Source organism: Myotis brandtii, unplaced genomic scaffold (genome assembly GCF_000412655.1).
Source record: "Myotis brandtii unplaced genomic scaffold, ASM41265v1 scaffold30, whole genome shotgun sequence".
Classification (NCBI taxonomy): Eukaryota; Metazoa; Chordata; class Mammalia; order Chiroptera; family Vespertilionidae; genus Myotis; species Myotis brandtii.
This window is the reverse complement of record NW_005361458.1, coordinates 523,645-544,250: the sequence shown is the minus strand read 5'-3', so window position 1 is coordinate 544,250 and position 20,606 is coordinate 523,645. Positions and strand designations below refer to the sequence as shown.

Below are 20,606 nucleotides of genomic sequence, written 5' to 3'. Positions count from 1 at the left end.
CTCCTCCTCCTTCTCCTCCTCCTCCTCCTCCTTAGGCCTTTGGCAGATTGCGAGGAGCTAGTGTGACACCAGGGCTGTGTCTGTTCCCAGGCAGCTCACCTACTGATGGATGAGGCCTGGCAGCATGCCTCCTTGTTGTTTGTTGTATTATTACAACAGAAAGCATTTTCAAAAGCTACATTTATCAAGTTGTCATAATAATTTGGCTTGTATATCTATCTACCCAGAAAAAAAATAAATCTCTCCCTCAGCACTAATCTGAGCCACGTGATGCATCGCATGCAGAAGAGGCCGAGTGAAACGAATGGGCATCCTGCTTGGGGCTCGGGGACCATTTGACTAGATGTTTAAGGAGTTAGAGATATTTTTATGTACTCATTGGAGGTCCCCTCACACCAAAACCCCTGTCTCCTTGTTTCAAGGTGCTTTTCCACTGGCGTTATGTGTTGGGAGTGCATTATTCCTAGAATTTTGGTGGCTTGGTCTAATGAAGGAGATTTAACTTCAAATGGGAAACACTGTGAAGTTTGCCATGAAGAAGGTCAAAGACACCTTTTAATGTTAAAGATCAGGTTTATCAAGGTTGATTCAAGTATCACCAGATTCGACATTGCTTGTTATGAAGAATACTGGAAGCAATTTTGTTATTTATGATAGGTGGCTGTCTGGGAGCACATGGCTCTGTTGGGGTGTGGAAAGGTAAAGGACGATTCAAAGTCATCGTCCAGAGTAATATACACTCATTAAAAACTTCAAATGTATTTATGTTAATAAAGTTAATACACAATAAAACATCTCCAATTATGTAGAGATAGAGTGTGTAATGAATATATATATATATATATATATACATACATGTATCTGAATATATAGATAGATACATTTTTATTGAAATATAATTGGCATATAACATTCCATAAGTTTAAGGTCTACAACATGTTGATTTGATACGTTATATATTGCAGTATGACTATCACTTTAGTGTTATCTAACATCTTTATCACGTCACATAATTATTTCTATTTTGGTATTGGGAACAATTAACATCTTAGCAACTTTGAAGTTTATAATACAATATTGTTGTCTACTATCAATGCACTAGGTCTCCAGGACTTATCTACTAAGAGCAAGATCATTTAAACAACATCTTCCCGATTCTTCCCACCCCTCACCCCTGATAGCCATGCTCTGTTTTTATGTAGATGCTTTTTAATGAAGGGACAGTGGTGAATGGACTCCTCTTGTTAGGACCAACCACCATACAAGTAGAGTTTCCACATGAACAAGGCTCATTTGATTCTCATGAAAGGCACACTAAATTAGAATTAAAGAGTAACTATTTTAAACATGGAGAGAATTAAATTAAAATACAGAGAATTCAAGAATGACCTTTTTGAGCAAAAAGTAAAGCAGAGAGTTAAGGGAAAGAAGAGAACAAGGGACTTATGGAACCCACAGGGATGGCATGTCATTTAACTCCTCTTTCTCCCCCACGTGCCAGGCAAGACCATCATCACTAACCATCTGTTATGCATGGACGCCAGTTCTCGCCCCTAGGTTTTCAGCATTCAGTTTGACCCGTGGTTGAGGACAGTGAGCATCTGGGGATAGCTTTACACACAGGGTCCGGAGGTTTATATAACTTCCTTTTTGATGGCGAAGTTGATTGGCATCATGTGTTGTTTCCTGAGAGAACCTCTCACAATAATGTGTCTGTGGAAAATGAAAAGCAGCCCAACAATGCGTTTGCATTCGGTTCTCTCAGGTGTTCTCAGAAGTCGCTCTTCCTCTTGAGATCTTTGTAAAAAGCCCAGAAATGGAGACGTGTTTTTCCTGGCTTGTTGGGGACATCCTCCTGCTAGATAGCTCCCCTGAGGACTGAACTGCTCATGTGAAGTGAGGGAGGAAAACAGGGCTCCAACACTGCAGGGAGGCCTGGCTACGGCTGCAGATGCACTTGTCTTGTCTGATCCATGGTTGTTTCAGGACCCGCTTTAAAGGACCCAGTGTCCTGGCTCAACTCGCTGGTGTGGTTTTATGTCTACTCTCTTGCAAAGAATTCAGTTTCCTTTTGGATGACTAAAATTAGAGAGATATATAAGCAGATGGACTGTCCTATTTTAAAATCCTTTGCCCATTAGTTTCTATTTTAAAAGTAGAAGGTAGCCCTGGTTGGTTTGGCTCAGTGGATAGAGCATTGGCCTGTGGGCTGAAGGGTTCTCGATTCCATCAGGAGCACATGCCTGGGTTGCGGGCTCAATCCCTAGTAGCCATTGGCCTGTGGGCTGAAGGGTTCTGGGTTCAATTCCATCAGTAGCACGTGCCTGGGTTGCGGGTTCGATCCCCAGTAGGGGGCGTGTAAGAGGCAGCCAATAAATGATTCTCTCTCATCATTGATGTTTCTATCTCTCTTTCCCTCTCCCTTCCTCTCTGAAACAATAAAAATATATATATTTTTAAAAAGTAGAAGATATTCAGCCCAGCTAGTGTGGGACGTACAGGAGGCAGCCAATAAATGATTCTCTCTCATCACTGATGTTTCTATCTCTCTTTCCCTCTCTCTTCCTCTCTGAAATCAATGAATATAGATATCTTTTTAAAAGTAGGAGGTATTCAGAGAAATACAAACCCCGTTCTTACTTAGCTGCACTCTTTGCTTTTCTGAATCCCTCTCTCTTCCTCTCTGAAATCAATAAAAATAGATATCTTTTAAAAAGTAGGAGGTATTCAGAGAAATACAAACCCTGTTCTTACTTAGCTGCACTCTTTGCTTTTCCGAATTAAAGGCAAAGCTTCCTGAGCCTAAAGCAACTGTGGGTTGAAGACCTTCAGGACTCAGGTCTTCAACCCACAGTTACCAGACTTTCTCGGAACCGTTCAATGACACCCAGGATGAGTCTGGATATGTCACCAGAAGGGTGACAGGAGATGAGAAGAATTTTAAGGTAAAAAATGGATGCAGTTGACCCAAATTTTTTATTCCTAATGAAAAATTTTTTTTAAAAAATGCCTTTCTCTTTTAAAGACTAAAATTATATAAGCAGAGAGGGGAAGCCAACAAATTGCCTATGCCTGGAAAGTGAGCTTTTAACTTTCCAAGGCCGCTCAAGTCTTCTCAGGTCGTTACATTGTGATCATTGAAACTGAGATCATATCAGGATCTAGGGATTAGAAGGGTTTGGATTGATCATTATGTGTTCACGAGAGAAGAAGAAAAATGCCACAAGCCTAAATTAATCTTATCAAGAGTGAACTAAAGTCTGAATAATTTGCAAATAACTTGTGATGGAGGTGATTTCCATGTTTGAGAGAAGGAATTAGTCCACATTCATAAAATGACGGGCCAGGCGTAAAGGGCTGAAATAAATAAGGACCTTTCTGTACAAATTTGGTTTGGATATGTTTTTGTTTGTATCTTGTTCTTTCATACTTGGACCAGTTTCTGAGTCCTTAATTGGCACAGTACTTACCGCCCTCGACACAGGCCTGTTGCTGCGTCAGCGTTTTTCGCGGAGAGGATGCGTTGACTTGCGTTCTCTGTGATCAGTGCTCTATAGCTTTCCTCAGACACCATTTGGACTAAAATTTCTAAAGTTTGTTTTTATTCCAAGAGGCAGATTTCATTTTGTTTAAATGTGAAGGGAACTAGTCAGCTGTTTTATATCAACAAGCTATTTTTTTAAGGAGAAAAAGAAAATACATTTTACTGTTTAATTCTCAGATGAGGCTTTTGTGCCCAGATAAATGCCTTGGATGAAGAAAGTCACACTTGGCAAGAATTAAAATTCTTGCGGTGGAAGAGTCACTTCAGTACTTAAGTAAAATTTATATTCAGGTTTAATAAATTTGAACTTTTAAAAACTCAAGCTGTTCTGCCCTGAAGTTCTTTCACATCGCATTTAACTGACAAGTGCAGTTGCCTTGGAGACGTTCCAGGTGTACAGTGTGTGCCCAGGTACCCTGTACTCACTAGAAGTGGATTTACCAGAATTGAGAAGCGGCTGATGTATTGGTGTAGTTATAATAAAGCACAGTTAACCCCCAGGCCAAATCTCTGCTCGGCTTCCCAGATTTAATCTCGTGTTAGTATTCTACACATCTTAAGCATATCTTGTTCCTTTATTTTTATTATTGTTTTATATGCTTTGGAGTTAGACAAACCTGGGTTTCAATCCCTAGTTTTCTGTGCATATGACATTAAGCCTCCTACTCTTTCTCAGCCTCACTTTTCTCATCTATCTATTACAAGAGTTGTTGGAAAATTAGTGATGGTGTACACAAAATACCTAACAGTGGGCCAGATACCTATAGCAGACACAATACATAGTAGAGGCTAGTATTACTATTATTATTCACAACTTGATAATATTTTTCAATAATGAGGATCTTTCCAAATTCAAGCATTACCACCTTAATAGCATATTTCAGTCAATTAAACTAAATAAGCTCTCACTAAGTAAGTAATACAATATACAAATGGAATACTTAATTCAGGGGCAGAATTAAAGTATTGGAAAATTAATATTAGGTGTTAGACGATCACAGGATAGTCTTTGGAAATTGCAACAAGTGTTTCTCTTTGCTAGTTTTTTGTTTTTCTTTTATTTTTGCTGAAGCATTTTAAATCAATATTTTACAGTACATGCTTACATCTCCTATTATCTGAAGGTGCTTTTAAAACATGTGTAGGAATTTATAATTTGAAATACTTGGCAAAGGCTCATTTAAATTTTTGTTGCAAGTAGTTTTCTGCTTTTTGACGGTTTTGTTTTATTTTGTTTTTAGCAAACAGTATCTCTATAATAACCCCTTGGCACGTGGACAAAGCTTTTGTAAGTTATCTCAGTTGGTGATCATAACTGTATGCACTGCCATTCCAATATTCATTTGACAGATGGAAAAGCTAAGAGCCCCCTGAGAAGATAAGAGGAGTACGCAAGGAGACGAGCAAAGTCCAGCATCCAGAACTCCAAATCCCCAATTCAGATTTGTTTCCATTCTTCCGTTTAGGGAGATAAAATTAGGAAAAGAAAATAAAAGGAGATGAAAAACAGTGATTTTTAAGGTCTTAATGATTAACACCATATTTCACTTTTAAAAGCAAGAAGTCCACATTGTATCCTCTCTGTTTTAAAACCTTCAATGAGTTCCCTTTGCCTGTTGCCAAGTTCAAAGTTAGAAGGTATTTATCTCATCTCCTTCATTCCTCACATCAACCCAAAACTCCAACAAAACAAAACTGCTTGAAAATGTGCACATATACCGTATCTTTTTGTATCTCTGTGCCTCTGCCTACAATTTCTTCTCCACACATTCTTAACCCCCTTTCAATATCTATTATGTTGTTACTTCTATTATGCATTTAATTGATTTATCAAATGTCTACACTGTGTTTACTATGTGCTAGGCATTGTTGGAAGTGCTTCATAATATTAACTGATAATCCCCATAATAATCCCAGAGGATAAGTAATAGTATCCCAGTTTACAGATGACAAACTGACATATAAAAACTGAGGAATAGAGCCAGGATTCCAGAAAGAGGATTCTGGTTTCAAACTGGGTACTCTTATCCACTACACTATGTCACATATGCACTTGGAATTGCAAAATCGAAAAACATATCACATTTTGCCAATTCTGAAGCCTCAATGGCACTCTATCAAAGGCCTCTGGGTTGTAGAGTTCATTACCTTGTAAGTGTACCATCAACTGGAGTCTAGCTCCCATCTTTTTAGACCCGGAAACCTGATATTTTTCAGTAATCACACCAAGAACAGACCCTTGTCTGGGAGGTGGACTCAGTGACTTGACCCATGAGATTAATGTCTCAAAGTAAAATGCCAGTTTGTTAAATTACAACTAAAAATAGAACTGTCTATCACATGGACCGGAATACTCATGTCAGCATGACCAGCACACAGCGCAGTCATGAAAAGCCAGATCACTCTTGGCAAGTTGTTTGGTCAACATGGCATCAGAATCAGGGTAATTCCTGGGAGGAACGGAACATTCATTGGCAGCAGCTTGGTTAGTGTGAGGCATCCACATCATGATGGCAGCAGCCTTGCCAATGGGACATGCAGGATTTCAAGTTTATGGGTCCTTTCCCTGGGACATTGCTAAGCTGGGCACCAACAACCATGTATCTGGCATTCTCCTCTTTTCTATGATTCTAATGCCTGGCCAGTTCTTTCTTTTCTTGGCCACATTTTCTTGTTAATTCACATTAATATAGTCAATCTGGTTATGGTCAAGTGTTTAAGCCTAGGACCTTTCTATCTCTTTAAGAGAGTCTTTGTGTAATTGTATTTTCAGATGACATTTACTTTTTGATAACATTCTCAGACCTAGCACATGCTATTTAGCATTCCTGTCACTAAATTATAATTGAATGATTTTCTTAATAGCAAAAACCATGTCATATTCGTTCCCAGAAGTAACTGCATTGCCCAGCACATAACAAGAGCGCAGTGGACATTTGTCGGACAAACAAGTGAATTAGGAGGCAGTAAAGCATCATGGTTATAGGTGTAAGTTCTGAAGCCAGACGGCCTGGTATCAAATCTCACCTCTATTACTTAGTAGTTGTGCAATTTTGGCAAGTTAGTTAACCTCCCTAAGTTTCAGTTTTCTCATTTATAAAATGGGTAAAATGATAGTACCCTGACTTCCAGGGTATCTGAGACGATTAAATAAATTAATACAATATAACAAACTTAGAAATATACTGAAAACTCCATAACTATTAGTTATTAGTATAATCATTCTCTCAGAATTTTATATTATTCTAGAGACCCAGTCCTCGGATTCGTGCACTAGTGGGGGGCGTGGCCTGCGGGGATGGCCTGCTGCGGGAGCACCGCTCATCCTGGTCAGCTGAGTGGCTGTGGACCCGCCCTCTGAGCGGCTGCTTAGCTGAGTGGCTGTGGACCCGCCCTCTGAGTGGCTGCTGAGTGAGGAAATTAGTCTGAGCTGATATTTTGGGGTAATGTCTTGGGTAAAGGTGTGTTCTGTGTCCTGGAGGAACCTGGCGGAGAGCTTTGCACCCCAAAGTCACTTGGTGAATGTCCTTGATGTGTGATGCCAGGTCAGAGTCACCATTGGGGATGTTCAGGGCAGCCTCCCCAGGAGATCCACAGTCACATCCCCTCTTGCTATCAGCCTATGCCAGCTCCCCACGATCTTTCTAGAACACACCTTAGAGGGCCTGCATCAGCTGGTGGGGTCAGGCCAGAGTCTGGATTGTCTCAGGTATTTAATAGGTGCAGAGACTCAGCCTCACCCTGGGCCTGCTGGCAGCTGTTCAGTCACTGGGCTTTTATATAGAGAGATTTTTGTGTTTTTTTAAGTGTGACTTTTTTTTCAATCTTTAATTTCTTTATTGATTAAGGTATTACATATGTGACCTCATTCTCCCCATAAACCACCCCCCCTCTCATGCCCTCACCCTCCTGTTGTCTGTGTCCATTGGTTAGACTTATATGCATGCATACAAGTCCTTTGGTTGATCTCTCCTCCTTACCCCCACCCTCCACTACTTTCCCTATGAGGTTTGACAGTCTTATCGTTGCTTCTCTGTCTCTAAGTGTGACTTTTTTAATGAACTTATTGGGTTTATATAGGTTTCAGATGTACATTTCTATAATACATCATTTGTATATTGTATTGTGTGTTCACCACCCCAGGTCAAGTCTCCTTCTATCACCATTTATCCCTCCATTACCCTCTTCTATCTCCCCCACTCCCCTTTCTCTCTGGTAATCACCATACTGTTGTCTGTGTCTATGAATTTTTTTCTTAATCCCTTCTCCTTTTTCACCAATCTACATCCCCACCAGCAGTGTATGACGGTTCCCTTTTCCCCACACTCTGGCCACCACTTGTTTGTTGATTTATTGATGATAGCCATTCTGACAGGTGTGAGATGATATCTCATTGTAGTTTTAATTTTTATCAGTCTAATGATTAGTGACTTTGAGCATTTTTTTCCTATGACTATTGGCCATCTATACGTCCTCACTGGAGATATGTCTATTCAGGTCCTTTGCCCATTTTTAAATTGGATTGTTTGTTTTTTTGGTGTTGTGTTGTATGAGTTTTTTTATAAATTTTGAATATTAACCACTTGTCAGATGTATCATTGGTTACTGTGTTCTCCAATTCAGTGGGTTGTCTTTTCATTTTATTGATGGTTTCCTTTGCTATGCAAAAACTTTTTAGTTTGATGTAGTCCCATTTGTTTATTTTTTCTTTTGTTTCCCTTGCTCCATGAGATATATCAGAAAAAATCTTGCTATGAGAAATGTCCAGGATTTTATTGCCTATGCTTTCTTCTAGGATTTTTATGGTTTCAAGTCTAAAATTTAAGTCATTGTGACTTATTTTGAAAAGAGCAGAGAACTGCTGCTCTTGTGTCATCACTGAATGCTTAATCAAAAATTGATTGTTTTTGTTCACAAGAGTTCAGTAATATGAAAACTCCCATGTATTGCTGATGGGAGTATGTAATGGCACAAAGTTTATGGAATGTAATTTATCAAGAGCTTATAAAAGTTCATTCCCTTTAGTCCAGTAATTCTTCTAGAAATGTATCTACCCTAACGACATAGTCAGAAATTTAGGTAAAGCATATGCATGGATATGGCTCATTACACTCTCATTTATCAAATCCCAAATTGGACATTACTTAATAGAAGAATGATTATACAAATTATATCATTTGATGGAATATTATGTAGCTCTCAAAATGTTGTCAGTTTCTGGGAAAATACCTTCAAAAATTTATAAGTGGAAAAACAAGCTGCAAAATTATATAAGTGGTGTGATTTTTTTCCTCAGTGGAAAGAAATTAATAAATCAAAATAATAGTGATTATCTTTAGATGAGGCAACTATGAGAGATTTTTTTTTTACTTTTAGGCAATCTTTCTTTCCTAAAATCTCTGCAATGAACATGTATTTTTAAAAAATAATTCTTTAACAATTATGACTTTTTATATCCATTTCATAATTTATAAAACATGTTAAACAGTAAGTGCAAATTTTATCATATTCACAATTTTAAGTTTTGTTCTGTGAAATATCTCTAGTTTCATACCAAATAATTAGGGGATGGGATTCATTTAATATTAATACTTTTCAGAAAACCTTGAATTTATATTTATTTGGTTAAATAAGAACTAAGTATAAGTACTTATTTTAACAACCAAATGCTTAGTTTTAATTCTTACATGTACAACTTCGTTAGATCTGCTCAATTTAGTATTTGAGTGTAACTCCACTAAGAATGTACTCAGAAGAAAAGAGAGGCCTTTATATGAATATTAAGAGAGAATTCTTTTTATAAGGAAACTAGAAGCCCAGTGCACAAAAATTCGTGCACTCGGGGTGGGGGAGTCCCTCAGCCCAGCCTGCACCCTCTTGCAGTTCGGGACCCCTCGGGGGATGTCCACCTGCTGGCTTAGGCCCGCTCCCCGGGGGGGATCAGGACTAAGTTGGCAGTCAGACATCCCTCTGGCAGCCTGGGAACCCTTGGGGAATGTCCGACTGGCGGCTTAGGCCCACTCCCCCTGGGGACTGTTCCCATGTATTGCTGATGGGAGTATGTAATGGCACAAAGTTTATGGAATGCATTGAGTGTCTGGCTCCTGGTGGTCAGTGCACATCATAGCAACTGGTCATTCCCGGTCCTTCCCAGTCATTCCACTGTTAGGGTCAATTTGCATATTACCCTTTTATTATATAGTATAGTTCAAATATTGAGCCTTTTATAGGTAGTAATAAGGTGTTTGTTTTTCTTTTTGTCTCCTAGGAGCTGTGAGGGAAGAAATATTCGATATAGGACTTGCAGTAACGTGGTATGTATTGAGATTATATGATTGTGATCATGTATTTTTTAAGCACTGCATACTGCTAAGCAATTTTATGTATCCTGAGCAGAGATCAATCAATTAGCACTTCACTGAAAGTGATTTGTCTCACACCACATGGATTATGCAGCATTGAAAAATAAGTATTTTTAATGTTCCTCAATATAAACTTTTACAAGTGTGGCCATATTGAAACTTACTAGGCTATTTCATAACCAGAGGTCTCTGCTTTCTGACTTTTTATATCTAGGTTTCAAGATAACAAATAAAAGGAATGACAAAAGGGAAACCACTTGGGGTGTCATGAAATAAGTATTAATCAACTCAGGTTTAATAAATTCATTTCATTCCTTCATTCAACAAATACTATTCAATGCCATCAATGTGAGGCACTACACTAGTACAAGGATAAATAACATGGTCACTATCTTAAAACATCTGTTGATATAGTAAGAGATGTAATGAAGGAAGACAAATCAAAATATGACAAATGCTGGGAAGAAGTTCTTTGTGGGTTAAAAACAGAGAGAAATATGAAGGGTCTTCAAGGAAAAGGTTATTTGAGGTAGGGCTAAGAGGGCTGGGAGGGCTGTGACTTGCCCAAATTGTGTGGAGGAGACATAATGGGGAATTTTGGAAGCAGGAATATCTAAGATGGTAGATTGTGGGTAGATTGTGTTTAGCAGTATGGAAGAGAAGAACTGAAAGATATTTTGAGGTTACACCATGAACAGGTTTTAATGTTACACCTCCAAGTTTATAATAGTTCAAGGAATAATGGAGGGGAGGGGGTGGGGGGAGGATGTCATCACTAGAGGTTTTGGAACATGAGTATAATATTATAGTTTTACTTTAGGAAGTTTAATTGTGTAGTAATACAAGGGATGCACTGGAAGGTGAAATAGTTGGAGAGCGAGACGTAATGAAAGTTTAACCAGGAAGATATATATACAAAAGAGGTAAAAATTGAGGTCATTCTATAAGACGTATACAATTAAAATCAGAGTGATGCATTGAAGTGGGAATAAAGAAAACAGACATGTGCATATTTAGAGCTCTTGCACTTGCTGATCCCACTGTTAGAGAAGCTTTTTCTTCAGCATTTGCATGACGGTCATTCTCCTTATTCTAGTCTCATCTCAAACGCCACTTCCTCAAAGAGGTTTCCTGGACCATTTTATCTAATTTGGTTGTTCCACTGCCCAAATTCATCCCTCACAATAGTCTATCAATCACATTTTACTTTTTTAAATATATTTTTACTAGAGGCCCTGTGCATGGATTTGTGCACTGATGGGGTCCCTCAGCCAGGCCTGTGGGGATTGGACTGAAACCAGCTCTCCAACATCCCCCGAGAAGTCCCAGATTGCGAGAGGGCGGTTCTCGGGTGACACACCCCAGAATTGGGCTCCCTCCTCTCTGAGAGAAATATGAAGGGTCTTCAAGGAAAAGGTTATTTGAGGTAGGGCTAAGAGGGCTGGGAGGGCTGTGACTTGCCCAAATTGTGTGGAGGAAACATAATGGGGAATTTTGGAAGCAGGAATATCTAAGATGGTAGATTGTGGGTAGATTGTGTTTAGCAGTATGGAAGAGAAGAACTGAAAGATATTTTGAGGTTACACCATGAACAGGTTTTAATGTTACACCTCCAAGTTTATAATAGTTCAAGGAATAATGAGGGGGGCAGAGGGTGGGACGTCATCACTAGAGGTTTTGGAACAAGAGTATAATATTATAGTTTTACTTTAGGAAGTTTAATTGTGTAGTAATACAAGGGATGCACTGGAAGGTGAAATAGTTGGAGAGCGAGACGTAATGAAAGTTTAACCAGGAAGATATATATACAAAAGAGGTAAAAATTGAGGTCATTCTATAAGACGTATACAATTAAAATCAGAGTGATGCACTCCTGTATCCCCAATGCCTAGAACTTATGACTTACATATTATAACCATACAATAGATATTTGCCAAATGCAAAAGGGCTTTTGGAATAGTGGGAAATGTCATTATCAAAAGTAAGAAAGTTGGGAGGAGATTTGGGAAAAGACAATAATAAATTTGATTTAGGGGCACCATTGAGTTGGACATAAAGGCTAGACTTGTACATGGTATGTCCAACGAGGCAGTGTGGGTTTGATGTAAGGAAAGAGATTGTGACTCAAACCATAGAAACATAAGGTAAGAAATACGGAATTTGAAAATTTGGTAGCAGATTGTTTGGTAGAGTATACAGAATGATGAGAGAAGAGAATCTCAGATCTTTGGTGAATATCTGTATTCAGGTAGAAAGAGAATATAGTGCCAGGTAAGCTATCAAAGTCACCATGAGAGAAGTAAAAGAAGAAATAAGAGAGAATTCCTGAAGGTGTTCAGTAGGATAAGTGTTGCCAAGAAGTTGAAATATGCAAAAAGGCCAACGGGGGAGTAATTTCTATCGTGTATTAGGAAATCAAGATTGCAGGGGATTAGAGAAATATTTTCATAAGGAAATGGAGTCTGTGGGTATAAGTTATTCTTATAAAATGTTAATAGAGAAATCTCAAGTGTCTGCTCCCTGGTGGTCAGTGTGCATCATAGCTATCAGTCAAAACGTCTGCCCCCTGGTGGTCATTGCGTGCGATAGCTACATCATTTGCAGAGTCACAAAAGGGTGGGTGGGTTGTTTGTTTGCAATGACAAACTCTTGAAAGGTGAGTTGGAAACATCAATGATGAGAGAGAATCATTGATTGTCTGCCTCCTGCACGCCACCCTACTGGGGATCAAGCCCGCAACCCCAGCATGCATCCTTAACCGGAATTGAATCTGGGACCCTTCAGTCCAAGACTGACGCTCTATCCACTGAGCCAAACTGGTTAGGGCACATTTTACTTTTTTTTATAGCATTTGCCTCTACCAAATTTATTTTATTTAATTACCTGTTTGTTTTCTGTTTTCACAGTATAGAAAGTAAATTTCACAAGGACAGGAGCCTCATTCATCCTGAAGGGTCGCGACCCACAGGTTGAGAACCGCTGATCTAGAGGGAGAGGCAATATGTGGAGGTCAGGGTATATTTGATGCCAAAGGAGATAGTGGATGAAAGAAGAAGAGGAATCTTGATAAAGGAAAAGGACATATACTTTATTCTTAGGAAACAGGCACAAACGGAGAAAGAAAGGATGAAGGTATAGAAAGATTTCTGAAAAAGAGAACAGTTGAGGCTGTGCATGAAGAGCAGGCTCCAGCGTCTCTGCAGAGAAGTGTTCTGATTCATCTGCTCAAAGTGAAGGAGGCGATCTGGATTTGGGAACGTGAGCATAAAGGCCTGGTAGAGCCTTTATGCTGAGGAAGTTGAGTGGAAGCCAGCAAAGCCAAATAAAAGGATTTTTGAGTAGCAAAGAGGGCTTGACTGAGGTTAGAGAGCTTGATCTGACAGAGGTCATGGTCAGCAGGGGTAAGGACATAGTCTGACAGTTTCTGCACTGAAGCAGTAATAGAGAAAATGGACATTGGAAGTGACCTGTGTTCAGAATACAGATGAGTTGAGAGAGACTAAAGTGAATGGAAAATATAAGTTTTTAAATGCCTGAACAGATAGAGTATAAGGAACTGGAAAGCATGATCATTGGAAGTAAGAGTAATTGTTCAATTGAAAATTTTGCCTAGTTCATTTCTCTATCTTCATTAAGAACAGAAGATGCATGAGTTATATCATTGCCTTTAAAACACACACACACACATACACACACACACACACTTGTGTGCACACACAACTGCTATAGGTGTGTGTGTGTTTTAATTTTTAGAAAATGGTATTGACTAAATGAGTTTTAGAAATTTTATGAAATTTTTTTCAATGGAAATGTACTTTAGATTATTGGTTTTCTTTACTATCCCTTTTATTGTAGTGATATCTTATATATCAGTTTTTAAAAAACAAAAACAAAACATGCACCATGATCTTATGAAAGAATCTTCTTACCTTACCCTTTTCTTTCTAATTTTTAGAATAGTGGAAAGGGTCCAAACTATCCCAAGTAGATGAATGCCTAAAGCAACATGAGCAGATGTCTGCTTGCCCTTTCCTTAAAGCTTTTCAGAAACAGCCCACGATTTCCTTGCTGTCATTATGAGCATTTTCACGGACACATGCGGTCTAAGACTCTGACCCAATATGACTTAAAGCCCAGAGCATTGCACGAGCCAGCTCTTTATAGCTTGTAGAATCAAACTGACACTGAGTTTTTATGAGAACCTAGAGTATTCAAATAATTTGAAGTATGTTTTTTTTTCTTCTTCTGGCTTTTGGCCATGACAGAAGCAACATTGCCAAAAAAACAAATAAAAACATCTCATAAGAAAGGACCTTTTCATAATCACATTCCAATTTTTTTCAAACTAAGAAGTTCAGAAATATTCTGTTAAGTTCAGTTAAATATTCTCCTTTCAGATACTTGTTTTGGAAAAACTGGAGGGTCCTTATTAGCTAAATCTGCAGGGTCACTCCTTAAACCCTGGACAGCTTCCTGGGCTCTTCTGAACCATGTCTCTTCCAGAGATGCACACTTTTTCTATTCTTTGTAGAGTTGCTAAGATAACATTTCTTTGGGTTTTTGTTCCCCAAGGCCAAGGAAGAGAAAACATCTCCTCAGTTTCCCAATTTTTCTGAAAAAATTAGTTCATAAATTTTATGAACTAATTTTATGAACTTGCCTGAAAAAATTAGTTCATAAATTTTAAAGTTTTATTGTTAATCACTCTACAGAGTGCATCAATATCAATAGAAAGTTCAAGTTCCCATAATGTTTGCATACATCTCATAGCCAGGATACCTTCTTACACTATTTCTAGAGGGTCCAAGTAGACTATTTTCATTCTTAAGGACATAGTTCATCTAACCTTTCCCTATTCACACTTTTTGCTTTTCTTCCAGGGAAGTTGCAAGGCTCTCTTTTTGGAAGGAAAGACTAAGGGTACTGTTAGGAGACATAGTAGGTATGAACTGGCAAGCCAATCAAGCGAGTCATTTAGGGCTCAGAGATCTTCCATGGGGCCCCTCAGAAAGGTCTCCTTGGGTCACATCATCATATTTATTCAACTTAAACCTCTAATCTGAACCCCTTGATCTTAATTAGGCATTTTGAATTTACTTCTAAAGTGTTTAGACTAATGCTGTTATTCATAAACTGCTGTATATGTTTCTGGGGTTTTTGTTCGGTTTGTTTGTTTGTTTTTTGGTCACTATCATTAATCTTAACAAAATTTGAGATTGAGGAGATAGTGGCCACAATTAGCAACACAATAGGCCAAGATGCCTGTGGTAGCTGATGGTGCTCTTAGTCCTTTATTAAGATGTTATTGCTCCATTGCCAAATGTTACCATTCAAAAGAAGAAGAAGAACAACAACTGTAAGATTAAAGTTGGGAAGCTGCTTTTCTGTATCTCTTCTAGAACTCCTAGGGAGGTGAGTGGGCAAGGGATTTCTGTCTTCCAAGGAACTGTTGAAACAACTAAAAATGTTTTTAGCACATGAAGTCAAAACATCCTCCATTAATTCCAAAAATAATTGAGCATAAGAATTGTTCTCTGAACTGGACTATACACTGGTGAAGAAGACCAAGCCCTGGTTCCCCTGAAGCTTTTATTCTAATGGAGGAAACCAGATTATGAACAAACATGCAAACAGATTATATAAGGAGTCACCAATCACCCAGTTCTCTGCAGAGCACTGATCAGATGGTGACTTCCTTGGTCAGAATTTGGAGGGAAAAAAACTAAAATCTGCTGGAACAACCTTTAGACTACTTCAGAATGGATGGTCTGGGAAGTTCACTAGCAAACTGACATTTGAGAGTGACAGACAGGAACCAGCTCTGTGAATATCAGAAGAGCAATCCAGATCCAAGGGACAGCTCGCGCAAAGGCTCTAAACTGTGAAGGAAGTTGGTGTGTGTAAAGCCCAGGATGTCTAGTGTATAGTATGCATGTGGAAAAGTATTAGAAGATAAGAAAACATGCAACTGAAGGCAGACTGGAGCTGGATCATGCAGATGTTGTAGAGTATTACAGTTTAAGTGCAACGGGAAGCTACCGGAGAACTATAAGGAGGGGGAAAGAGAGTTGGATTTGTGACGATGAGAAAAGATAGGTTTGGCTTCAGGGTTACTCTGGAGATGGGTGGCAAAGAAGGGAGTGGAAGTAGAAATGCCAGGTAGGAGGCTATGGCAGTAGTTCAGGTGAGTGCTAACGGTTTCCTGGACTAGAGTGGCACTGGGGGGAAGATTTGAGATGCGTTTTAGAAGTAGAATATCTTTTCCTACACCACCTTGCTTCATCCTCAATTTAATTCATCTTATGGTCTCTAGTATTGTTACTATAGAACATCTTAGGTGTAGCATTCCAACAAGACATAAAGGCAGTGGCTATAAGGCCAGAGAGAATAGAATGATTGTGGGCAAGTTGATAGTGTTTTGTTTGTTTATTTGGGGGTGGGGGTTTAGTTTATGCACCCAGACAATGAAAGGGTTGAACTGAATGATTTCAAAGGTCCCTTCCAGCTCTAAAATTCTGTAATTCTTCAAAAGTATTATGTCTGGGCTATACTGGATTTGGATCTGAATGCAGACCAATGGAGAGAGCTACGGTAGTTTAGGAGTACTTAGTAAAAAGATTTGCAGCTAGGAATAACATCCAAGTGAAGAGAGCCAATGTGGACAGTAGAAGCAAAGTTCCCATCCATGCTACAGAACTTGCCCATCCATCTTAACCTGTAATTCTCATGATCGAGGTTGTAAAGGTTCATGGCATTCATTGAATTCATCACATTGTTCTTAATGGTTGATAACAGATAAATTCCCATTTTCCAGACATGTCCATTTTTCTCATAGGACCTTTGTACAGCATAAAGGCAGGGCACATTTCTGCTTTATGTCAAGAGTGAAATAGTAACACATGGAAGGAATGAACATTCAGCTACAAACCTTCCTTGGTCAGAATTTGGAAAAACAAACCTGCTGGAACAACATTCCGACCAGTGAAAATACCCCAGGAGTCTCGACAGATGCTGTAGTAAATACTAACAACTGCAGGAGTCAGTCAGGGAGGCTGCATGTGGGCCGTTTTCCAGCCAAGCGCCACGGCTACGATGGGAAGGAGGTTAACTTTCCCATAGTTGAGTCTTTCTTCTGGTAGCTGAAACTAAGCCTTTCTGCTACCGGTCAGGGCCATTTATTTGTTCACTTGTTCACTTATTCATCCTCTTTTTAATTTTTTTTCCAGTTATTTACCCAACACTTATTGAGCATTCAAGTCTTATTCTGCTTTCAGGATGTGAGGAACAGCTGTTGGTATCAATAAAAGAACAGGGTACCATTCTTCAGGGAAATCAGAGTCCAGTAGAAAATGCAAACACACATGACATAATTAATTAAAATGTTGTAAACACTCTCAGGCAAGCACAAAGTACTAAGAAGTTACGGACGGACCACGCCTGATTCTCTCACCACAGTACGCCCAGTGCCTACCACCAAGTGTCTGACACTGTGCATCTGAGACTGTGTCCTGAGAAGCACAGCAAACACACGTGGAGCTGTGGGATATTTTAAATAGTCAAAGGTAACACAACAATACTTGCATCTGTTAGACCCTATGTGAACTCCTACATCGTGCTGTATTACTTCCCATGATGCCTTTATGAAGTTGGGTTTACTTTAGTAAAAAGCAAATACTCTGAGAAAATCTATCTGGGCCCTAGCTGGGTTGCTCAGTGGATAGAGCATCATCCTGCAGACTGAAGGATCCCAAGTTTTATTCCAGTCAAGGGCACACACCTGAGTTGTGGGCTCCATCCCCAGTAGAGGGCATGCAGGAGGCAGCTGATCAATGATTCTCTCTCATCATTGTTTCTATCTCTCTCTCCCTCTCCCTTCCTCTCTGAAATCATTTTTTTTAAGTATATTAAAAAGAAAAGAAAAAAAGAAAATTGATCTGGGACAGGAAGTGAGGGTCGCATTGTCCAATCTGATTTTATGAGTAAGTAAATATGGTTATTTATGAATAAAATAAAATATCATTTTTCTCTCAAGTTATATGTACTTTTCTTTCAAATGTCTGCGAAGTTATTAGAACACAAATACCTGTGAAACTGTTTGGACCTAACTAGTTGATAAATGGAGCTGTTGGACCGAGGGGTGCCATGAGAAAAATTACTGAGACATTAGAGGGGCTGTGAACAGCTGAAGTGAGTAACCTCTATCACAGGGTAAGCACTCAGCACATATGATGAATGAACGAATGAATGACATCCTAAGTCAGGTGACATTTGAGACAAGCCTTTCAAGTTGATAGAGGTTTTTTCCAGGCTGCATTAAGAGAGAGTGTGGTATGAACAGTAGAAATGGAATCCATGTGACCTACTATGTACCAGGCACTTTTTCTAAGCATGGGGGTAACATTGTGGTGGAGAAAGAGAAGGCCCTGTTCTCAAGAAGTTTATATTCTAGAGACAGAAGGCAAAGAACAAACAAGAAAAGTATGACAATTCAGTAGTGAAAGATTATGAAGAAAATAAAACAGGATAACGGGGTCAAAAGTGACCCAGGTGAGGTTGCTCTGCATGGGGTGGTCGGGATTTCTCTCTGAGGCCACCTTGGGTCCAGTTAGTATGTGTGAAGGTTGAGGCCATGATGCAGTCTGGCCTATTTTAGGCCCTGGTGGATCAGTTTATGAGATGCAGTGTAAGGTATGTTGTGAGGAAAGAGGTACTGATTTATGCTGAAAAGTCTGAACTTAACCCCAAGTGCTATTTTGTAAGGGGCATTCTCAGCCTCTCCCTATGGGTGATGGGCATTGTTCTGCTTGTCTTCCAGACAAAAAGCAGGACTGCTCTGACTACCTCCTGCTGCGCATTTCTCTTCTCCCAGTTCCATAGCCAGTGGATCTCAGACTGAAACGTGTAAAAGGCAATAGAGGGATTTCTTAACCTTAAGTAGGAAGTCAAATGGGAAAAAGATTCTGAGGGAAAGATGTTGGTTTCTTCTTACTACATGTTCAAAAACCCCCACCTACTAACGGGGGCTTTAGAGTGAATCCCGGGCAGCCTGGTGGATCTCCCTGAGGCTGATTCAACTCCCCATTAGAGAACCAAAGAGATGTGCTCCTCACCAGACACATCCATGCTTCTCTCCTTATTGACCCGTCTGGCTGAAAAACATGAATTTTCCTTGTACTTTAATTTTCACTGAGAAAGAGAGTGTTCTCCTTTTAATGTCTGGTAGGACATCTTTTCCAAGTAGCTTTAATAAGACTTCATTTGCACTTTCCTAAACATTCATTCATGTAACAAAATTGGAGCCAGGCTCTCCTCTCTGGATTCCACGTGCACTTTGATGAGGGCAGTCTCTGAGAGGCCATCAAGGCAGATGGGTGGGAGGCTGAGTGATTTAAAGGGCACACTCTTCATCTTCAATCCTGGACACGGAGGACTGAAAGCAGTATTATATGGCAGAAGGAACATAGACTAATCGGAGGCCCAAAGCTGCCTGTTAGTAATTATGTGCTTTTAAACAAAATTCATTAACCTCTCTCAAGCTCAGCTTTCTTACCTGTAAAAATGCCCTTTTCTTATATATGTACAAAGAATGTTTGTTAATTCCATATTTATGATCATTTAAAAACTGGAAACAAATAGAAGGGGACTGGGTAAATAAATAGTGGCATGTCCATATCATGGAATACTCTACAATCATTAAAAAGAATAAGGGATCTATATGTATAACCTGTAGAGTTCTTTCAAGACATAGAAAGTACAAAAAAAGAGAGCAAGTTGTGGAGTAATATCTTTAATGTCATCTCAGTCAGTTTTTAAAAATCCTTAAAAAGAAGTATGTGTGGCTGTGTGACATATCATGAATAATATTTATTTTTTAAATTAAAATGAAATACCACCTGTCTGGGTTTTTATGTGATTAGGTAGATGATAGATAGATAGATAGATAGATAGATATGTACATGTATATATACAGATATGTATATGTATATGATTATGTATATGTAATATCCTATATAATAAAAGGCTAATATGCAAATCAACTGAATGGTGGAACAACTGGTCGCTATGATGTGCACTGACCACTAGGGGGCAGACGCTCAATGCAAGAGCTGCCCCCTGGTGGTCAGTGCACTCCCACAGAGGGAGTGCCGCTCAGCCAGCAGCCCTGAGCCGGGCTCACGGCTGGTGAGCGCAGCAGTGGTGGTAGGAGCCTCTCCCACCTCCTGGGCAGTGCTAAGAATGTCTGACTGCTGGCTTAGCCATTAGTTGGACATTAGATAGATAGATAGATAGATAGATATGTACATGTATATATACAGATATGTATATGTATATGATTATGTATATGTAATATCCTATATAATAAAAGGCTAATATGCAAATCAACTGAATGGTGGAACAACTGGTCGCTATGATGTGCACTGACCACTAGGGGGCAGACGCTCAATGCAAGAGCTGCCCCCTGGTGGTCAGTGCACTCCCACAGAGGGAGTGCCGCTCAGCCAGCAGCCCTGAGCCGGGCTCACGGCTGGTGAGCGCAGCAGTGGTGGTAGGAGCCTCTCCCACCTCCTGGGCAGTGCTAAGAATGTCTGACTGCTGGCTTAGCCATTAGTTGGACATCCCCGGAGGGCTCCCAGACTGCGAGAGGGCACAGGCCGGGCTGAGGGACCTCCCCCCCCCCAGTGCACAAATTTCGTGCACCA

At 39.5% G+C, this 20,606-nt stretch overlaps 1 protein-coding gene across 1 annotated transcript in view; it reads left to right on the top strand.

Annotated features, from left to right (window-relative positions):
- The window catches only part of ADAMTSL1 (ADAMTS-like 1), a 397,951-nt gene that overhangs the window by 45,783 nt on the left and 331,562 nt on the right, over nucleotides 1-20,606 (top strand). Inside the window, exon 3 of the mRNA XM_014542360.1 lies at nucleotides 9,813-9,858. Coding sequence (XP_014397846.1) covers nucleotides 9,813-9,858 — 46 coding nt within the window. The remainder of the gene's footprint in view (nucleotides 1-9,812; nucleotides 9,859-20,606) is intronic.